Source organism: Lissotriton vulgaris, chromosome 4_1, assembly GCF_964263255.1.
Source record: "Lissotriton vulgaris chromosome 4_1, aLisVul1.2, whole genome shotgun sequence".
Classification (NCBI taxonomy): Eukaryota; Metazoa; Chordata; class Amphibia; order Caudata; family Salamandridae; genus Lissotriton; species Lissotriton vulgaris.
Window position 1 is genome coordinate 610868617 of NC_141691.1, and position 18465 is coordinate 610887081.

Below are 18465 nucleotides of genomic sequence, written 5' to 3' on the forward strand. Positions count from 1 at the left end.
CATATTTTATGTTCGTTGTAGCAGAAAAGCGAAGAACTATGTACAGAGCACTGTTTTGATAGGATAGTAGCTATTATTCGCTGCAGTACTTTTGCTGGCTCTCCATCAATTATGGCACCTTTAAGGAGCACAGCGTGTTGAACTGCTATAGGCACAGACCAGGAATCATCACCCAGGAAATCAGTCTCTTCCAAGAGACATTTAATTCATGGTCAGGCTCCATTTAGAGCACTGCATCCCTTCTTGGCGCCTTTTCAACCAAATGGCCTTTCCTTTTGCTTTCTACCCACCTTCGGCTTTCCTGCAACCCTAACATCTATCCCACACCACCATCTATCTCCAGGAATGGACCAATGAGCTCATCTAGCATCTGCTCATCTAGCACCACAAAGCGGCCTTGGTGACCTACTTATGGTGATCCAAATCAATGAAAAAAATGAATTAAATAACTAACTTAACAAACAATTATAGGTCAACAGCAGCGGCGGCCGGCACATGTAAGAGCAGTGAGGCAGTGGGTGGAGCAGGGCGCGGCGGGGGAGGGAGACGACAGATGACGGCAGGGCCGAACTGGGAACCACAACTGGCCCTGGCAAAGGAGGGGGAGAATGGGGGGGTGGGTTGGAGGTGCCGCCGAGCACTTTGTCGGGCCGGTTTTTGGCCGATTTTTATACAGGGCCTATTTTGCAAAAATGGCCCTGTACCAAAAACGGACCCCCTGGGGCCCAAAACCGGCCCTCACCCATGCGGCGCACCGGGGGATTGCCTGGTGCCCGCTATGGCCAGTCCGGGCCTGGATGACGGAATAGGTGCTATTTATTTATTTAATTATACCTATTCCATTGTCCGTCGACTTTCACCGCGCAGTGGGGCGGTGGGTGGAGCAGGGGGTGAGGGGGGAGGGAGCCGACAGACGGCGGAATAGGTGTTATTTATTTATGTTATTTATTTATTTAATTATACCTATTCCATGGTCTGACTTCCCGCTGCTCCCACCCCGCCCCCACCCCATCGCTCCACTGCTTTTACCTGTGCCGGCTGCTGCAGCTCAATAGGCTTTAGGTACTAGTTCTAGGTATCGGACAGGTGACAAGGGATGATTATTACATGGTCTTGAAGCGGGTCTGACAAATCCACCTGAAAGATGTTAATGCCAAAATCCAGGTTCATCCATATTCATAGGACTGGAAGATGTGGCGTGTGTGCTTTATTATTGCACCTATGGCATTTTAGTCTACTAATGGGAATATATTCATCTTTTATTTTGTGTACCAGCTGCAAATAGGGGTGCCACAAAAAAATAGCTATTGCAAACTTTTAGAAATGCTTTTGAGTAGAAAGATTTAGTGGGAAAAAATATTTGTAAAACCTACGTTTTTGCAAAAGAATTATTATGCAAAAACATTTTTACATGAAAAATATAAATGTCCTGCAAAACATCTCTCTTATGGGAAATTCCACCCACAAATAATAACATTTATTACCATCAATACATTTCACTGGCAACTTATAATTTCACACTCATGAATGCTTAATGCTAAAAGATAAGGGGCCCGATTCACAAAAAGAATCTGAGACAAAATCCTAACTTTACGACTTTCGGTATTCACAAAAGACATTTAGGAGTATTAAAGTTAGGAATCCTACCTTTACTACTCCAGAATGCCTTTTTTGAATACCCAAAGTTGTAAAGTTAGGATTGTGTCTCAGATTTCTCTTGTGAATCGGGCCCGTTGTTCCTCTGCCATCCATTCTTTTATCTAATATTCAGCTTTTCAAAACTGAAAACCTTGATGTTGACCTTTGCTTGTGTCACAGCTTTTTCCTTGTAAATAACATGGCCTCGTGACTATGCAATCTACCATTGCCTTCCATCACAAATTTTCCACCTGACTTTTTGCGACTGTTATATAATTTTGCGAACTCATCTATTTACAAATAGTTTTGTTCACTAAATGCTGAATCGGAGGAGAGGTCACCCAACAATCTGCCTAATTATTATTCATTAGTCAGGTCCCAAATGACGACTCCCTCCTATTCATTACAAATACAGGGATGGTGGCTTGCAAGCAGGGGCATCGTGGACCACCCACTTCAGCAGCTAAAGCGGGGTGGGGTTCTATCTGCAACTTGAAAGACAAAAACTCCTCATTAACGCTGGAATACACTTACAATGGAAGTGCAAGCAGGAGCAGGGAAAAAAGGCAGCTTAGTAAGTAGAACAGGTAAAGAAAGAAGGAATATTGTAAGGAAGGGTGGAAAGAAGGAAGTATGGATGAATGAGTACATGGATGAATGAGGATGAGGATGAATGAGTACGTGAAAGGATTAGTGAATGATAGGTGGATAGACAGGTGAAAGGATGGCAAAGTTAAAAGATGGGTGGGTGGATGAGTTAGTGAATTGATAGCTGGATTGACAAGTGAAAGGATGGCAGAGTAAAAGGATGGGTTGACAAGTCAAAGGATAGCAAAGTAAATGGATGCATGGATGGATGAGAGTAAATGGATAGGTTGATGGACAGGCAAAAGGATAGCAGAGTAAATGGATGGAGTGGGTGAAAAGATGAATGAATGGATGGCAGAGTTGATGGATGGATGGCACGTATGAAGGATGGTAGAGTGAATGGATGGCTTGGTGGCTTGGTGGCACAGTGGATGAATGGATGGCAGAGTTGGTGGATGGATAGCAGAGTGGATATATGTATGGCTGTAAGAGTGAATGGATGTATGTCAAAGTGAATAAATGGATTGTTGGATAGCAGAGTAGACGGATGGATGTGTAGCTGGATGGATGGTAGAGTGGATGGATGAAGGATGGGTGGACGAATGGATGGATGATTGGATGGCAGAGTTGATGGATGGATTTCAGAGTGAATGGATGGATGGCAGAATATATTGATGCATGGCAGTGGATGAATGGATGGTTGGAGCGCAGACTTGATGGACTGATGGATATATGGCAGAGTGGATGGATGGTAGAATGAATGGGAGAGTTGATGGATGGATGGATGAAGGATAGATGAGTGGATGGCAGAGTGAATGGATTGGTGGCAGAATAGATAGAAGGATGGCAGAGGAGGGATGAATGGATGCCAGAGTGGGTGGAGTGATGAATGAATAGCTGAGTGGATGGATGGTAGACTTGATGGATGACAGACTGTGTGGATGGCAGAAGTGGTTGAGTGAATCGATGACAGAGTGGATAGATCAATGATTTAATAAACAGCAGAGTGGATGGAAAGATGGCAGATTGGATGATGGATGGCTGGATGAATGGTTTGATGGATGAATGGCAGAGTGGATGGATGGAATGTTGGCAGAGTGGATAGATGTATGAATGACAGATGGCATACAGAGTGAATTGATGGATGGCAAAGTGGATAATGGATCAATGGATGTCAGAGATGATGGATGAATGGGTAGATGGATGGATGGCAGAGTGTTTGTATGGATGGATCACAGAGTAGATGGATAGATAGCAGAGTGAATAGATGGCGGAGAAGATAGATGAATGGCAGAGTGGATGATGGGTGGATGGATGGCAGAGTGAATGGATGGATAGATGGCACATTGGGTAGATGGATAAAGAGATGAAGGATGGCCTGGGAAAAGAATGGGTGACATAATGTAAAGGTGAAATAGTGCATATCAGTAATTTATGTAAGGGTGGAAGAATGAATGAATGGATAGATGCATTGATAGAAGAGACAAGGAAGCTCTTCTAGGGAGCATTCACTAAACTTGCTTTGCTTGCTTGAATGGTGGCATAAGTGCTTTAGTTCAAAGTGGAGGCATTTCACATTTTTGGGATACTTCCTTTCTTGCAAGGGACAGCAGCCCACCATGCATGTCTTTGCATTTAAAAACTGAAGACCTTTTGTTTTTAAACAGTCTGATTTCATTAAAGGAAACAGAGGTGCTTTAAAAAAATTATAATAATAATAATTCAGTTTTGATGAAGTTCAGTGAGAGTTGGCAGTGGTCCCTGGGCCTCTTCCCACAACCCCAGCAGCTTCCACATTAGTTCACAAAGGCAAGGTCTCCAAAGGGAACCAACTTACCTTTGCGAATGAGTTGTCACCTTAACTTCGGAGTTGGCAGCTTATCAATGGATTGCAACTAGAATTACCATTGAAACAGAGAACACCCGTTCAGACTTCAGAAGGGATGCCGAAAACACACTCCTTCCTAATTGCAAATTGGTATCCATTTCTAAACTCATTTAACAATTCGGAAATGTTTTCATGGGGTTAGTACATTTCAAAAATGGCTTGAGCAGCTGCAAAGCCTCTGATTTAGTGAATTTGTTGGTTTTCAAAAAACATTAGTACATTTGGCCCATAACCTTCTTCCTATCATCAACATCTTCAGAGGTTGTACCACACCACTGCTTGAACTGGTAACACTCTGCAATATTATATGCCGGTGACATCATTTGTTTTATCTGCCATATTTCCAGTGCTTAATTTGAGTCGATGATTGCAAGTGAGTCCCACTAGCACTTATATTTTGGGAACAGGACTTTTTTGGCCTCATCTGACTTAGACCCAGAATGATAGAGAAAAAGGGAAAAATGCAGACAGAGAAAGACAGAAAAACAGTGGCAATGGGAGAAAGCAGGGATAAAAAAGTGTTTGCAAGAGCAAGATAAGAGCAAGATAATAGGGCGGAAAATGTGCAATGGTGAACGATAGAGGCATGAGTTGGAGTCAAGACAAGAAAGCCTTGGTATTCAGCAATCTTGGCTTTCAGCAGTTCCGAAGGCAAGCATTTGAGAAAAAATGTGGCCACCGGCACTTATCCTTTTACAAATTAAGCAATTTGACTCCCAAATTTTGAATACCTTCTTCATGCTCATTCCAGCAATGTATTAGTGTGCTTAGAACCTTATAAAACCTTCTAGGGCCTCATGGGGATGTGCACCAAGTTTTTTAATGTATCCCCCCTTAAACAATGTATTATTACTATATGTGCTCCTTCTTGGATATATAAGAAAGTAAGTGCCCTCTGATGTACATTATAAGGAAATTGCTTACAATTGAGGAGTTCTATAAACATATTTATATAATTATACTATCCTGGCCCACATCCCAGAAATTTCCTCTGACAATCTCACCAAACTATGCCAGAAAGTTAAAACTGGTTCTCCGTCAGACCCCATGCGCCCGGCTCAATTCTTAGAGTCACTCAACTTTTGTCTGCCTTCCCTGGCCTCTATCCTGAACCTCTCTTTTTCCTCAGCGAGTGTACCATCTGCCTGGAAGCAAGCGTGGGTTTCGCCTATCATTAAGAAACCCACCCTAGACCCATCTAAACCAGAAAACTTTCGACCAATCTCTCTGCTCCCATGGCTGTCCAAACTCGCAGAAGCCCATGCGAACAGCACTCTGTCCCAGCATATGGTCCAAAATAACATCCTGGACCCATCACAAAATGGGTTCAGACCAGGCCACAGCACTGAGTCTGCTCTTTTGGCCACCACCGAGTACCTCCGGACGATTTTAGATGCCGGTCAAAGTGCTGCGCTGATCCTTCTTGACCTCAGCGCAGCCTTCGACACGGTATCCCATGACATTCTTCTTAATCGTCTGGAGACATTCGGAGTATCTGGCCTTGCACTGGAGTGGTTCCGATCTTTCCTCAAAGACGGATCATTTCGGGTCTCAGCGCCCCCCTTTCTTTATAAACCACATCCCATTGCACAGGGAGTTCCGCAGGGCTCGGCGTTGAGCCCATCCCTTTTTAACCTATATGTGCAACCTCTTGCGACAGTGGCCAAAGAGTGGGGTCTGACACTGGTGTCGTACACCGATGACCATCACTCTTACGGAAGGCCCTTCCATCTCGGCCTCTAGATTTAAAAACGGTCTTTCCGCAATAGCCCAATGGATGACAGACAACTGTTTACAGCTCAATGCTGGTAAAACGGAAGTGCTACTCCGAGGCAAAAAACACCAGCCTCTGGAATGAGCACTGGTGGCCGTCTTCCTTAGGCACCATCCCACCCCCCAAATCCCTAGTTAAAAATCTAGGAGTATGGATGGATGCCTCACTTAACTATCAGACCCACACCAAAAAAGTTGCTGGTACCTGTGTTGGCCTATTGAGGAGTCTCAGCCACATACTTGGCTTCTTTGATGCTAAGGTCTGCCAGCTTATCATTCAAGCAACTATCCTCTCGCGTTTGGACTACGCCAATGTACTCCTCCTAGGCCTCAACAAAGGAGAGATAGCACGACTGCAACGCGTGCAGAACTCTGCGGCTAGAGCCTTAGTCGGCCTCCCGCGCAGATGTTCGGCTAGAGCCACTATTCGAAAACTACACTGGCTACCCGTTGACGCCAGAATTAAATTCAAAACCCTCATCACAACCTTTAAAATTGTCAAACTCGGAATCCCAACACTACTACAACCTCTCTTGGAGAAGCGTGGCTCAGTGGTTAGAGGCGGCAGACCCAGAAGCTGAGATCGGCCGTGGACCAGGGTTCGATTCCCCGCCTCGGCGGGTCTCGGCTCAAAAATTCCACGGAGTCAACAATTCTCGCTCTGGTGCCTACTCGACTCACGGGGTCACACTCTGCGACTCTGGGCAATAGCTTGCTTAATCTCCACTACGGCCCCTCGCGGCGGGATGCCTGGCTTTCACCTTGTGGATACCCAGCCGGGGTATCTCACAGGGGAATACCAGGACGGGTTCCCTAACAAGCGCCTTGAGGCCCCTGGGTTAAAGTGCGCTATATAAATCGAAACACATTTACATTTACATTTACATTCTCACTCCCTATGCTCCGTCACGCAACCTGCGATCCTCTAACCAGCACCTCCTATGCGTTCCTCGCATAAAACTCTGCTGCATGGGCGGCCGCTCCTTCAGGGTCCTAGGAGCCAAACTATGGAACGATCTGCCACAAAACAGCCGCTCCATAGAAAGTCTACCTGGCTTCCGAAAAGCCATTAAAACGCATCTATTCCCCCCCCTAAAATTCCCCTCCTCCTTCTATTCCCAGGCCAGGGTCCGTGGTTTTCTAGCGCCGGGACGCCTCTTCGCTGGGCCAGCTGTTTGCGCTTTACCAAAACTATAGAATAGAATAGAATACAATATAGAGGAACGAGGCCTAAGGACAAGTTCCTTTTTCAGCTTATGGAACTCAGAGGTGACTTGCAAAATCCTTATCATGTACAACAGGGGATACTTTATCTCATATAATACACAGTCATGATGCAGCACGATATATAAAAATAATAAAACACAACACATTCACAAAGTAAAGACACCAATAGCTGAAAGTACACTTTGCACATGTTAGACACAGTGACACATGAAAATGAGACAAGTGTAGTAGAAGAACTGCAAAAGCGTGCTTTAAAATTAGAGGAAGAAAACATGCATATAAGACAATGCTAATACATATCACTAAGTTGCACTAATAGGATTTCTTGTGAAAATGTTATTTATTATTGCTGCAATTAAAATGGCCTAGGGTTTCTAATGCTTACTGTTAAGAATGCACCCTTTAGAAAAGTTGGTTCAAAAACGTGTATAAATATGTTATGATCTTGAAATTTCGCATAGTAATACTAGAACTTCTATAGTTTATGAAAAATGCAAAATGAATTTTGAGATGTGGAAAATTATACACTTATATGGATGTTGAGAAAATTTGTGGTGATAGGAAGTTTCTAACTTTAATTATTTTCGTGTAATAAGGATTTGTGAAAGTTTTATACATTCTTTATTATGAATTGACTTAATTTCATTATATTAGATGTTGGTTTTGAGCTCCTTTCATTTGAACGTGAAATGCTAACTTAAAGGCCTTTTCAAAATGTTTTATTTTCTAGTGCTGACCTTTCCCCTGACTTAATACAATTGTTAATTTTCCACTAGTAAAATGTTGCTTTATTTGTCCTGTACATGTGTACACCCCAACATTCCTGACTGTTTCTTCAATGTTCACGATGAAATATTCCTGTGGGAACATAGTTTCAGCTCTTGCTATAGATGATTACTTTGTATACTTTTTAACCAATATTAGGCCTATATGGGCTCTTAATATTTAGTTTCTCATGACTAGCATGCGAAACCATTTCACTGTTTCAAGTGTCCTAGGTGACATTGTGTGAATATGGACATGTGATAGTCTTTCGATGGTGGTGTGATGCCACACCACTGGAAATTGCTAAAGACTTTATAAAAGAAGAAACCTCTAAGGAGGGACAACACTGTACTTTCCTTTTCCCTGTGCAAGAGAATGCTATGCTGGCCAATTTTTTGATGAACCTTTCTCTTATTTTTTGACTGCATTGCTGAAGCTACACAATCTGTAGATGAAGGACTGAAACCCATTTCTGTTTTTCATTCCTTATCTCTGTGTTTATGCTAATGGACTCACCCCTACTGGACTCTAAATCTATAATGTGCATATATATATATATATATGTATATATATATATATATATATATATATATATATATATATATATATACACACACACACACACACACACCCACACACACACACACACACACACATATATATATATATATATCATCGTACGACTTGAGCGGTTAGACAACAAACTACCCTTCTGCATAGATGCAGAAATGTTGATGGGACTCCGTAACTCTGTGATACTGAATCTAATAATAACCATTCAATAGAGCTTGCCAAAATATTTGGTGTTTTTGTATGAGCTGTGGTATTCTTAACTGAAATTCTCAAAATGAATCACTGACATAACCTCGACAGACCGAATATCGACTAGACAAAATATCGTTGACTAATTATCCACTACACAAATATCGACTCCCAATACTTAGACAAGAAAACACAATATCAAAACCACAATATCGATAGAAAAACATATCGACTACAACATTATCGACCAACAATATTATCGCATGTAAAAAACATCGACTTACAATTCTTAATGTGAAACATAGCCAAAATATAGAACACCAAAATATAGATTACAAATATATTGTCACGTAAAGATTATCGACTTCACAAAATACATGAAAAATTCACTTTCTAATTAAAAACAAATATTATACACATCACAAATAAACATAAACTATTTTATAAAATAAATACAGCATATAATAAATATTGCAAACATTTAAAATATAAACATTTAAATCAAACAAGCAATTTAAAACACATAAACAAGATTGTAAATAATAAAACATTTCTTACTGCACATTATAAATATTCTTTGACTTTAAATCAGAAAAAATAGCATTACCCATAGAAAAAAATTGGCTTACACATAAAAAAATAGTAATTGGCGTCACCCATAAAAGGAAAACAATTAATAAAATTCAAATGAACAAATAGGAAAAAGCTATCAATGAGAACAACCAATAAACTTTCAGAAACAATTAAACTAATGCTATAAAAAGAAGAATTAAACTAGCTAAAATTGCAATCAAATACTCCAAAGAAAAGGAAGGGGAAACTCTGCCAGATTGCTGAGAGAAAACTGATTGACTTCAACAAAAAAACAGCTACATCTATCTAAAGTAAGTACTACCACCTTAATATATATCCAAAACGTAAATCTAAATCTCCAAACCTGTATTTAAAAAACAAATAATTAAAACATGTCATTTATTACTACTCTATTTTCTACAGAGAAAAAGAAAATAAAGAACACCTACACAACATCTGAACTTCGGAAAAAACCTTAATGAATAGAAAACAAAGTACAAACTAGCTAGCAGAGCCCAACAAAATAAACATAAATAATTTAAAAAAAATGTAACACACTTTCTCCATCTCCACAGATACTAAAGAAATACACAGAAAAGAAAAGTTTGAAGAAAAGCAACACCTGAATTCAACATAGAAATAAACAGGTACATAATAAAAGTGCAAAACTGTGTTATTATAATACAACATACATTATTTAAATACTTTCCTAATAATTAAATGTTTAATTTCTTTTAGCACCAAAAAACAAGCATGACTGAAGGAGCAAAATGTGTGTATTCTCAGAAAGGGAAAATGCTTCTTTGTTACATGGGGTGTGTTTACACTCAAGATAAACAGAAAGATATGAAAGTTTTTTGGAAGTGCACAAAATACTGTTCTAGCAAATGTTATGGTAGAGCTATAACTCAGGAAACTACTGTGACTTATACTAAAGAACATGACCATCCACCCAATGTAACTGAAATAGAGATTAGAGAAATGCTTGATTCCCTTAAAGAAGCTAGTACTAGTACTGATGTAGCAACAACTGCTATTCTAAAACAGCATTTAAGTGTTCTGCCCCAACATGCCTCTAGCCAACTACCATCTATAGATTCCCTTAAAAGAACCATAGCTAGATAAAAAAGAGCTACATCAGCTACTCCTCCCACACCTACAACTTTTGAAGAAGTGCAAATTCCCCCTGAACTCTCTCTAACTCATAGTAATCAACCATTTATACTATATGACAACAAATCAAAAGATAAAAGAGTAATACTGTTTGCCACTGCAGACAACATGACTAAACTACACCAATGCCAAACTTGGATGGTACTTTTGCAGTATGTCCTAAACCTTTTTACCAATTGTACACTATCCATGGTAATTTCCAAAATGCAAATATTCCATTCCTATATACCCTCCTACCAAACAAACAGCAATCTACCTACCAAAAAGTCCTAACCAAAGTCAAACAGCAAACTAATGACTATTTTCCACAAAGAATTATCATTGACTTTGAAAAAGCAATGATAAACAGTATCCTTAAAGCATACCCACACACAGCAATACAAGGTTGCTATTATCATTTCAATCAATGTATATGGCGTCATCTACTAAAATCTACATTAAGGGGGTCATTAGGATGGCGGGCGGACTTTGCCCGCCCGCCATCCTGACGGGGATTGGAACTGCCCGCCATAAGAGCGGAGGTCCCGTGGGTGGTATTAGGATGTGCCCGCCACAGTGGCGGGCACATCCTGTATTTTTAGCATTGTGGCGGGCAGTGCTCTCTGCACAGCCCGCCACAATGCTAAAAACGCTATACATCATTTGCATTTACAAAGCGGCAGGCATCGCGCGGTGCCTGCCGCTTTGTGAATGCACATGAAGGGGGTTACCACAGGTACCCCCCCGTGCTCACCCCCCTACTCACCTTCACTCTGGGGGCCCGCATGGGACCCCCAGAGTGAAGTCCGCCTGCCTTTCCGTGGCGGCATTGCCGCCACAGAAAAGCATTGAAAAATGCCCATGATAATATGACTGGCGGTGTCTGATAGACACCGCCACCATATTATTCCTTTTCCGCCCCATCCACAAGGCGACCGGGGCAGAAAAGCGGCGGACGGTCTTTCTGTCTGCCGTGGTCCCCCCCGCCATACTAATATGGCGGGGGAAAAAATGAGAGATGATGGCGAGCGGATTGCCCCCGCCAAGCTCCTGGCGGGGGCAATCCGCCCGCCATCATAATGGGCCCCTAAGTGTCCAATATGCCACAGACAGCACCTTTGCTTATCAAATAAAGAAACTAATTTCCCTAGCCCATGTTCCTGTGACAGATGTTTCTGAACACTATGACCTATTAATTGACAGCCGCTATTATAAAAGAAACAAAGAAAGACTAAGCCCTATGCCTGACTATTTAGAAGATACATGGGTAGGAAGGCTACACTGATCAAAAATATCAAATAGCCTGGTGGAACGTCTACCTTAGCACCCTAAATAAGAAAGCTAAAACAAACAACGCAGCTGAAGGATGGCATAATGCCTTCCAAGCAACCACAGGCAGAGGGACACCTACCCTTCACAAATTAATACAATCCTTACAAAAAGAACAGAGTTACCAAGAGCTTCGAATGGAGCAATCAGTAACCCTGATTGGACCTAAATTAACTAAACAAACAAAAAATGTATAACACACTCCAAAGCCATGTTACCCTCTATCCAACGACCAAAGGACTAGAATATCTCTCAATGATAGCTAAAACGATTCTCTAAAATATATCATAACTATACATCCAACATTAGCCACTTCTAAATATAACAGTTCCTACCTTTGTTATATCTAACAAATTGTAAATAAATTATCAAATACATTGTAAACAAATATATTATATGTATTATGATACATTTTTTTCAAACTGTTACATATAAAGTAGCAATATAACAAATTAATACAGTTTTCCCACCCAAAAACATTCCTTGAAATACTTACAGTTTCCGTCGCTGCTTTAAAATTAATCCAATGTTGAAAAATCCATACCAAAGCGTTCAAAATGTCGATACAATCCAAGGAAGCCCCAAAAAAATGAAAAAATGCAAGCAAATCCACGGCGACTCCTCTCCAATGTAATCCACACGATATACCCTTCAAAACCCGAAAATAGTTATTTAAAAAAAGAAACGCTACTGGAAAACCCGAAAAACAAAGTATGTGTGTAAAAATAAGAGTATATAATACTCGTCACACTACTTAAAAAAAAACACGGACCTCCTCCAAAAACTTCAAGGGCGACTATAACCTAAAAAATAGAAAAAAACATACCAACCCACACAAAGACACCCATACACATATAAAAATACATATTTGTACTCTAAACATATCCATTTACTAACATTTAAACATATTGGCATACCTCACACACCTAGAACTAAAACGCGGTAAAATCTAAGTATCGTACACTCTTGCTAACACCTAAAACACAATTTAGGATCGATAATATAATCTAACTAAAACTTAATACACCACAAATACACTTAAAATCACTTTATTAACTCATAGAATATAATTAAAACAAACTTACCCTCTCCAACGCGAAGCAGCATCCAACCGTGAGCTGTTCAGTCACCAAATGAGACAAAATAACATTACCCGGTTAAAAAATAGTCCCTGTATATGTGAAAAGGCTATCTATTTTCTATTTTCCAACAATTTAAAATTGAAAATCTAGTCTTACATAATATGTTATTATTCATGATTATTTTTTTAAATAATTATAAAAAGAACTTTGTTTAAACAAATTATTTACACTGTTATTTACCTAACTGTTAAAAAGAAAATATTACTTATATGTACACATAGTAATTCATTTAAATGTAAAAATTAATTTCATATTTAACTTTCTATGAAACATTATGTTTATAAATATGTTAATGTTGTTATGAAAGTTACCTATGGGTTTACATTTCTTTTTGATTATTTAGCTATGTAAAAATTAATATTATGAATATTTTCAATATTAATTTTATTAATTTCTAGATTAACCTATTACCATTTTGTAACCCACAAAAATGTTTCTATTTTAAAAAATGTATAAAAATGCATCTATCAATGGTCTCTACTTTGAAATATGAAAAAATGTATGTACAACAAATATAATAATTATTTTCCTCATGTTTATTATTAAAATATTTATATTTTGTACTTGATTTAAAATAATTGTTATTAAAAAACATGTATACTATGTAATTATGTTTGTTATCAAAAATTACATTTTGAATATATGTGAATAAACATAAAAATTATTTAAGTGCAATTTATCCTTTTTTCCGTTAAATGCAAATATTTACTTGCTATGTTTTGTTATAATAAAGACTATTTACTTATTAATTTGTACTGCAAATAAAACATTTTCCTCTGCTTTCTATTTGTTTTTCCATCTTAATAAACTTTCTACATTTTTCCATTTAACCATGTGTGTGTCTACTTTTTTAATATTCAAATAAAATATAATTTAAATATTATTTTTATTATTTATACATTATTTTTTTAAATGTCATAAATATTGTGAGTTATTTATCAATTTCTTAGTAGACTAACAATAATTATAATTACTACTATAGTTATTATATATTTATAAAAATAATTATTGTAGTATTCTACCAACCAAAAATCATTTCGCTACAAAGTTGTTTCTATTCCCACTCCACCAAGTATAAACTCACAAAAGGTGCTAGACAGTAAACCCATAAAAATTACTATTCCCACTCCACCAAGTATAAAGTCAGGGACGATGCTGGACACTAAACCCATATAAATTACTATTCCCACTCCACCAAGTATAAACTCAGGGAAGGTGCTGGACACTAAACCCATATAAATTACTATTCTCACTCCACCAAGTATAAAGTCAGGGAAGATGCTGGAAACTAAACCCATAAAAATTACTATACCCACTCCACCAAGTATGAACTCAGGGAAGTTGCTGGACACTAAATCCATAAAAATTACTATTCCCACTCCGCCAAGTATAAAGTCAGGGAAGGTGCTGGACACTAAACCCATATAAATTACTATTCCCACTCCACCAAGTATAAAAGTCAGGGAAGTTGCCGGACACTAAACCCATATAAATTACTATTCCGACTCCACCAAGTATATACTCAGGGAAGGTGCTGGACATTCAACCCATATATATCACTATTCCCACTTCACCAATTATATACTCGGGGAAGGTGATGGACATTCAACACATATAAATTACAATTCCCACTCCAACTGGTATAAAGTCAGGGAAGGTGCTGGACACTAAACCCATATAAATTACTATTCCCACTCCACCAAGTATAAAGTCAGGGAAGTTGCTGGACACCAAACCCATATAAATGACTATTCCCACTTCACCAAGTATAAAGTCAGAGAAGGTACTGGACATTCAATCCATATAAATTACTATTCCCACTCCACCAAGTATAAAGTCAGGGAAGTTGCTGGATATTCAACCCATATATATTACTATTCTCACTCCACCAATGATATACTCTGCGAAGCTGCTGGACATTCAACCCACATAAATTACTATTCCAACTCCACCAAGTATAAAGTCAGGGAAGATGCTGGACACTAAACCCATATAAATTACTATTCCCACTCCACCAAGTATAAAGTTAAGGAAGTTGCTGGACACTAAACCAATATAAATTACTTTTCCCACTCCACCAAGTCTAAAGTCAGGGAAAGTGCTGGACATTCAACCCACATAAATCACTATTCCCACTCCACCAAGTATAAAGTCAGGGAAGGTGCTGGACATTCAACCAATATAAATTACTATTCCCACTCCACCAAGTATAGACAAAGGGAAGGTGCGGGACACTAAATCCATATAAATTACTATTCCCACTCCACCAATTATATACTCGGGGAATGTGGTGGACACTAAATCCATTTAAATTACTATTCCCACTCCACCAAGTATAAAGTCAGGGAAGGTGCTGGACATTCAACCAATATAAATTACTATTCCCACTCCACCAAGTATATACACAGGGAAGGTGCTGGACATTCAACCCATATATATTACTATTCCCACTCCACCAATTATATACTCGGGGAATGTGGTGGACACTAAATCCATTTAAATTACTATTCCCACTCCACCAAGTATATACTCAGGGAAGGTGCTGGACATTCAACCCATATATATTACTATTCCCACTCCACCAATTATATACTCGGGGAAGGTGGTGGACATTCAACACATATAAATTACTATTCCCACTCCACCAGGTATAAAGTCAGGGAAGGTGCTGGACACTAAACCCCTATAAATTACTATTCCCACTCCACCAAGTATAAAGTCAGGGAAGTTGCTGGACACCAAACCCATATAAATTACTATTCCCACTCCACCAAGTATAAAGTCAGGGAAGGTACTGGACATTCAATCCATACAAATTACTATTCCCACTCCACCAAGTATAAAGTCAGGGAAGGTGCTGGACACCAAACCCATATAAATTACTATTCCCACTCCACCAAGTATAAAGTCAGGGAAGGTACTGGACATTCAATCCATATAAATTACTATTCCCACTCCACCAAGTCAGGGAAGTGCTGGACATTCAACCCCTATAAATTACTATTCCCTCTCCACCAAGTATATACTCAGGGAAGTTGCTGGACATTCAACCCATATATATTACTATTCCCACTCCACCAATTATATACTCTGGGAAGGTGCTGGACATTCAAACCATATACATTACTATTCCCAATCCACCAAGTATAAAGTCAGGGAAGATGCTGGACACTAAACCCATATAAATTACTATTCCCACTCCACCAAGTATAAAGTCAAGGAAGTTGCTAGACACTAAACCCATATAAATTACTATTCCCACTCCACCAAGTCTAAAGTCAGGGAAGGTGCTGGACATTCAACCCATATAAATTACTATTCCCACTCCACCAAGTATATACTCAGGGAAGTTGCTGGACATTCAAACCATATATATTACTATTCCCACTCCACCAATTATATACTCTGGGAAGGTGCTGGACAGTCAACCCATATAAATTACTATTCCCACTCCACCAAGTATAAAGTCAGGGAAGATGCTGGACACTAAACCCATATAAATTACTTTTCCCACTCCACCAAGTATAAAGTCAAGGAAGTTGCTGGACACTAAACCCATATAAATTACTATTCCCACTCCACCAAGTCTAAAGTCAGGGAAAGTGCGGGACATTCAACCCATATAAATTACTATTCCCACTCCAGCAAGTATAAAGTCAGGGAAGGTGCTGGACATTCAACCCATATAAATTAATATTCCCACTCCACCCAGTATAAACTCAGGGAAGGTGCTGGGCACTAAATCCATATGAATTACTATTCCCACTCCACCAAGTATATACTCAGGAAAGGTGCTGGACATTCAACCCATATATATTACTATTCCCACTCCACCAATTATATACTCGGGGAAGGTGGTGGACACTAAATCCATTTAAATTACTATTCCCACTCCACCAAGTATATACTCAGGGAAGGTACTGGACACTCAACCCATATATATTACTATTCCCACTCCACCAAATATATACTCAGGGAAGGTGGTGGACATTCAACACATATAAATTACTATTCCCACTCCACCAAGTATAAAGTCAGGGAAGGTGCAGGCACTAAACCCATATAAATGAATATTCCCTCTCCACCAAGTATAAAGTCAGGGAAGTTGCTGGACACTAAACCCATATAAATTACTATTCCCACTCCACCAAGTATAAAGTCAGGGAAGGTGCTGGACATTCAATCCATATAAATTACTATTCCCACTCCACCGAGTATAAAGTCAGGGAAGGTGCTGGACACTAAACCCATATAAATGACTATTCCCACCCCACCAAGTATAAAGTCAGGGAAGTTGCTGTACATTCAACCCATATAAATTACTATTCCCACTCCACCAAGTATAAAGTCAGGGAAGGTGCTGGACATTCAACCCATATAAATTACTATTCCCACTCCACCAAGTATAAAGTCAGGGAATGTGCTGGACACTAAACCCATATAAATTACTATTCCCACTCCACCAAGTATATACTCAGGGAAGTTGCTGGACATTCAACTTATATATATTACTATTCCCACTCCACCAATTATATACTCTGGGAAGGTGCTGGACATTCAACCCATATAAATTACTATTCCCACTCCACCAAGTATAAAGTCAGGGAAGATGCTGGACACTAAACCCATATAAATTACTATTCCCACTCCACCAAGTATAAAGTCAGAGACGTTGCTGGACCCTAAACCCATATAAATTACTAGTCCCACTCCACCAAGTATAAAGTCAGGGAAGGTGCTGGACATTCAACCTATATAAATTACTATTCCCACTCCAGCAAGTATAAAGTCAGGGAAGGTGCTGGACATTCAACCCATATAAATTAATATTCCCACTCCACCAAATATAAATTCAGGGAAGGTGCTGGACATTCAACCTATATAAATTACTATTCCCACTCCACCAAGTATAAACTCAGGGAAGATACTGGACACTAAACCCATATACATTACTATTCCCACTCCACCAAGTATAAACTCTGACAAGGTGCTGGACATTCAACCCATATAAATTAATGTTCCAGCTCGACTAAATATGTATTCATGTAAGGTGCTGGACATTAAAACAATTTATATATTTTTTGTGAAATATTAATTCATTCATATCATTTGTATATATTCATAATAACTAAATAAATAATTATAATTTTAATTTAGAAATTAAATATTACTTTAATTGTCCTGAATTTCTTTTTCGAAATATCTTTTGAAAATAATGTAGAATATTTTTAAAAAATATTAAAATTTCTTTTTTAAAAGATTTTTTGTTGAATTTTTACTAAATAAAAATTACTAAAATAATTATTTAAAAAACATATATTTTATTAATGATTTTTTAATAATAAAACACACCATACACCCCTAAAACAATGAATGACACTTCTAACACAACAACAATTTAAACAGTTAATCAAATTTTATTTTTAATTTTGTTAAACAAAAATCACTTGTTTTAAAACGCTCCCCAGCCTATTACCCTATAAACCCATAACTCACTCCTAAAACATACATTTTTTATACAATTAAAAAATTTTAAATTTACATTTTATAATTTTTTTGAAATTTTTTTTTTAAAATTTAAAATAATTTTCAACATTATTTTTTAAAATATTTTTAAAATGTGCCCAC

At 38.6% G+C, this 18465-nt stretch overlaps 1 protein-coding gene across 6 annotated transcripts in view; it reads right to left on the minus strand.

Moving 5' to 3' along the window:
* AMPH (amphiphysin) overlaps positions 1 to 18465 on the minus strand; it is a 987297-nt gene that overhangs the window by 180407 nt on the left and 788425 nt on the right. For 3 of the 6 annotated variants that reach the window (XM_086964850.1, XM_086964851.1, XM_086964848.1), the window contains exon 12: positions 12781 to 12813. The exons of the other annotated variants lie outside the window; for them this stretch is intronic. In XM_086964850.1, the coding sequence (XP_086820976.1) occupies positions 12781 to 12813 (33 nt within the window). The remainder of the gene's footprint in view (positions 1 to 12780; positions 12814 to 18465) is intronic. 6 annotated transcript variants of the gene reach the window in all.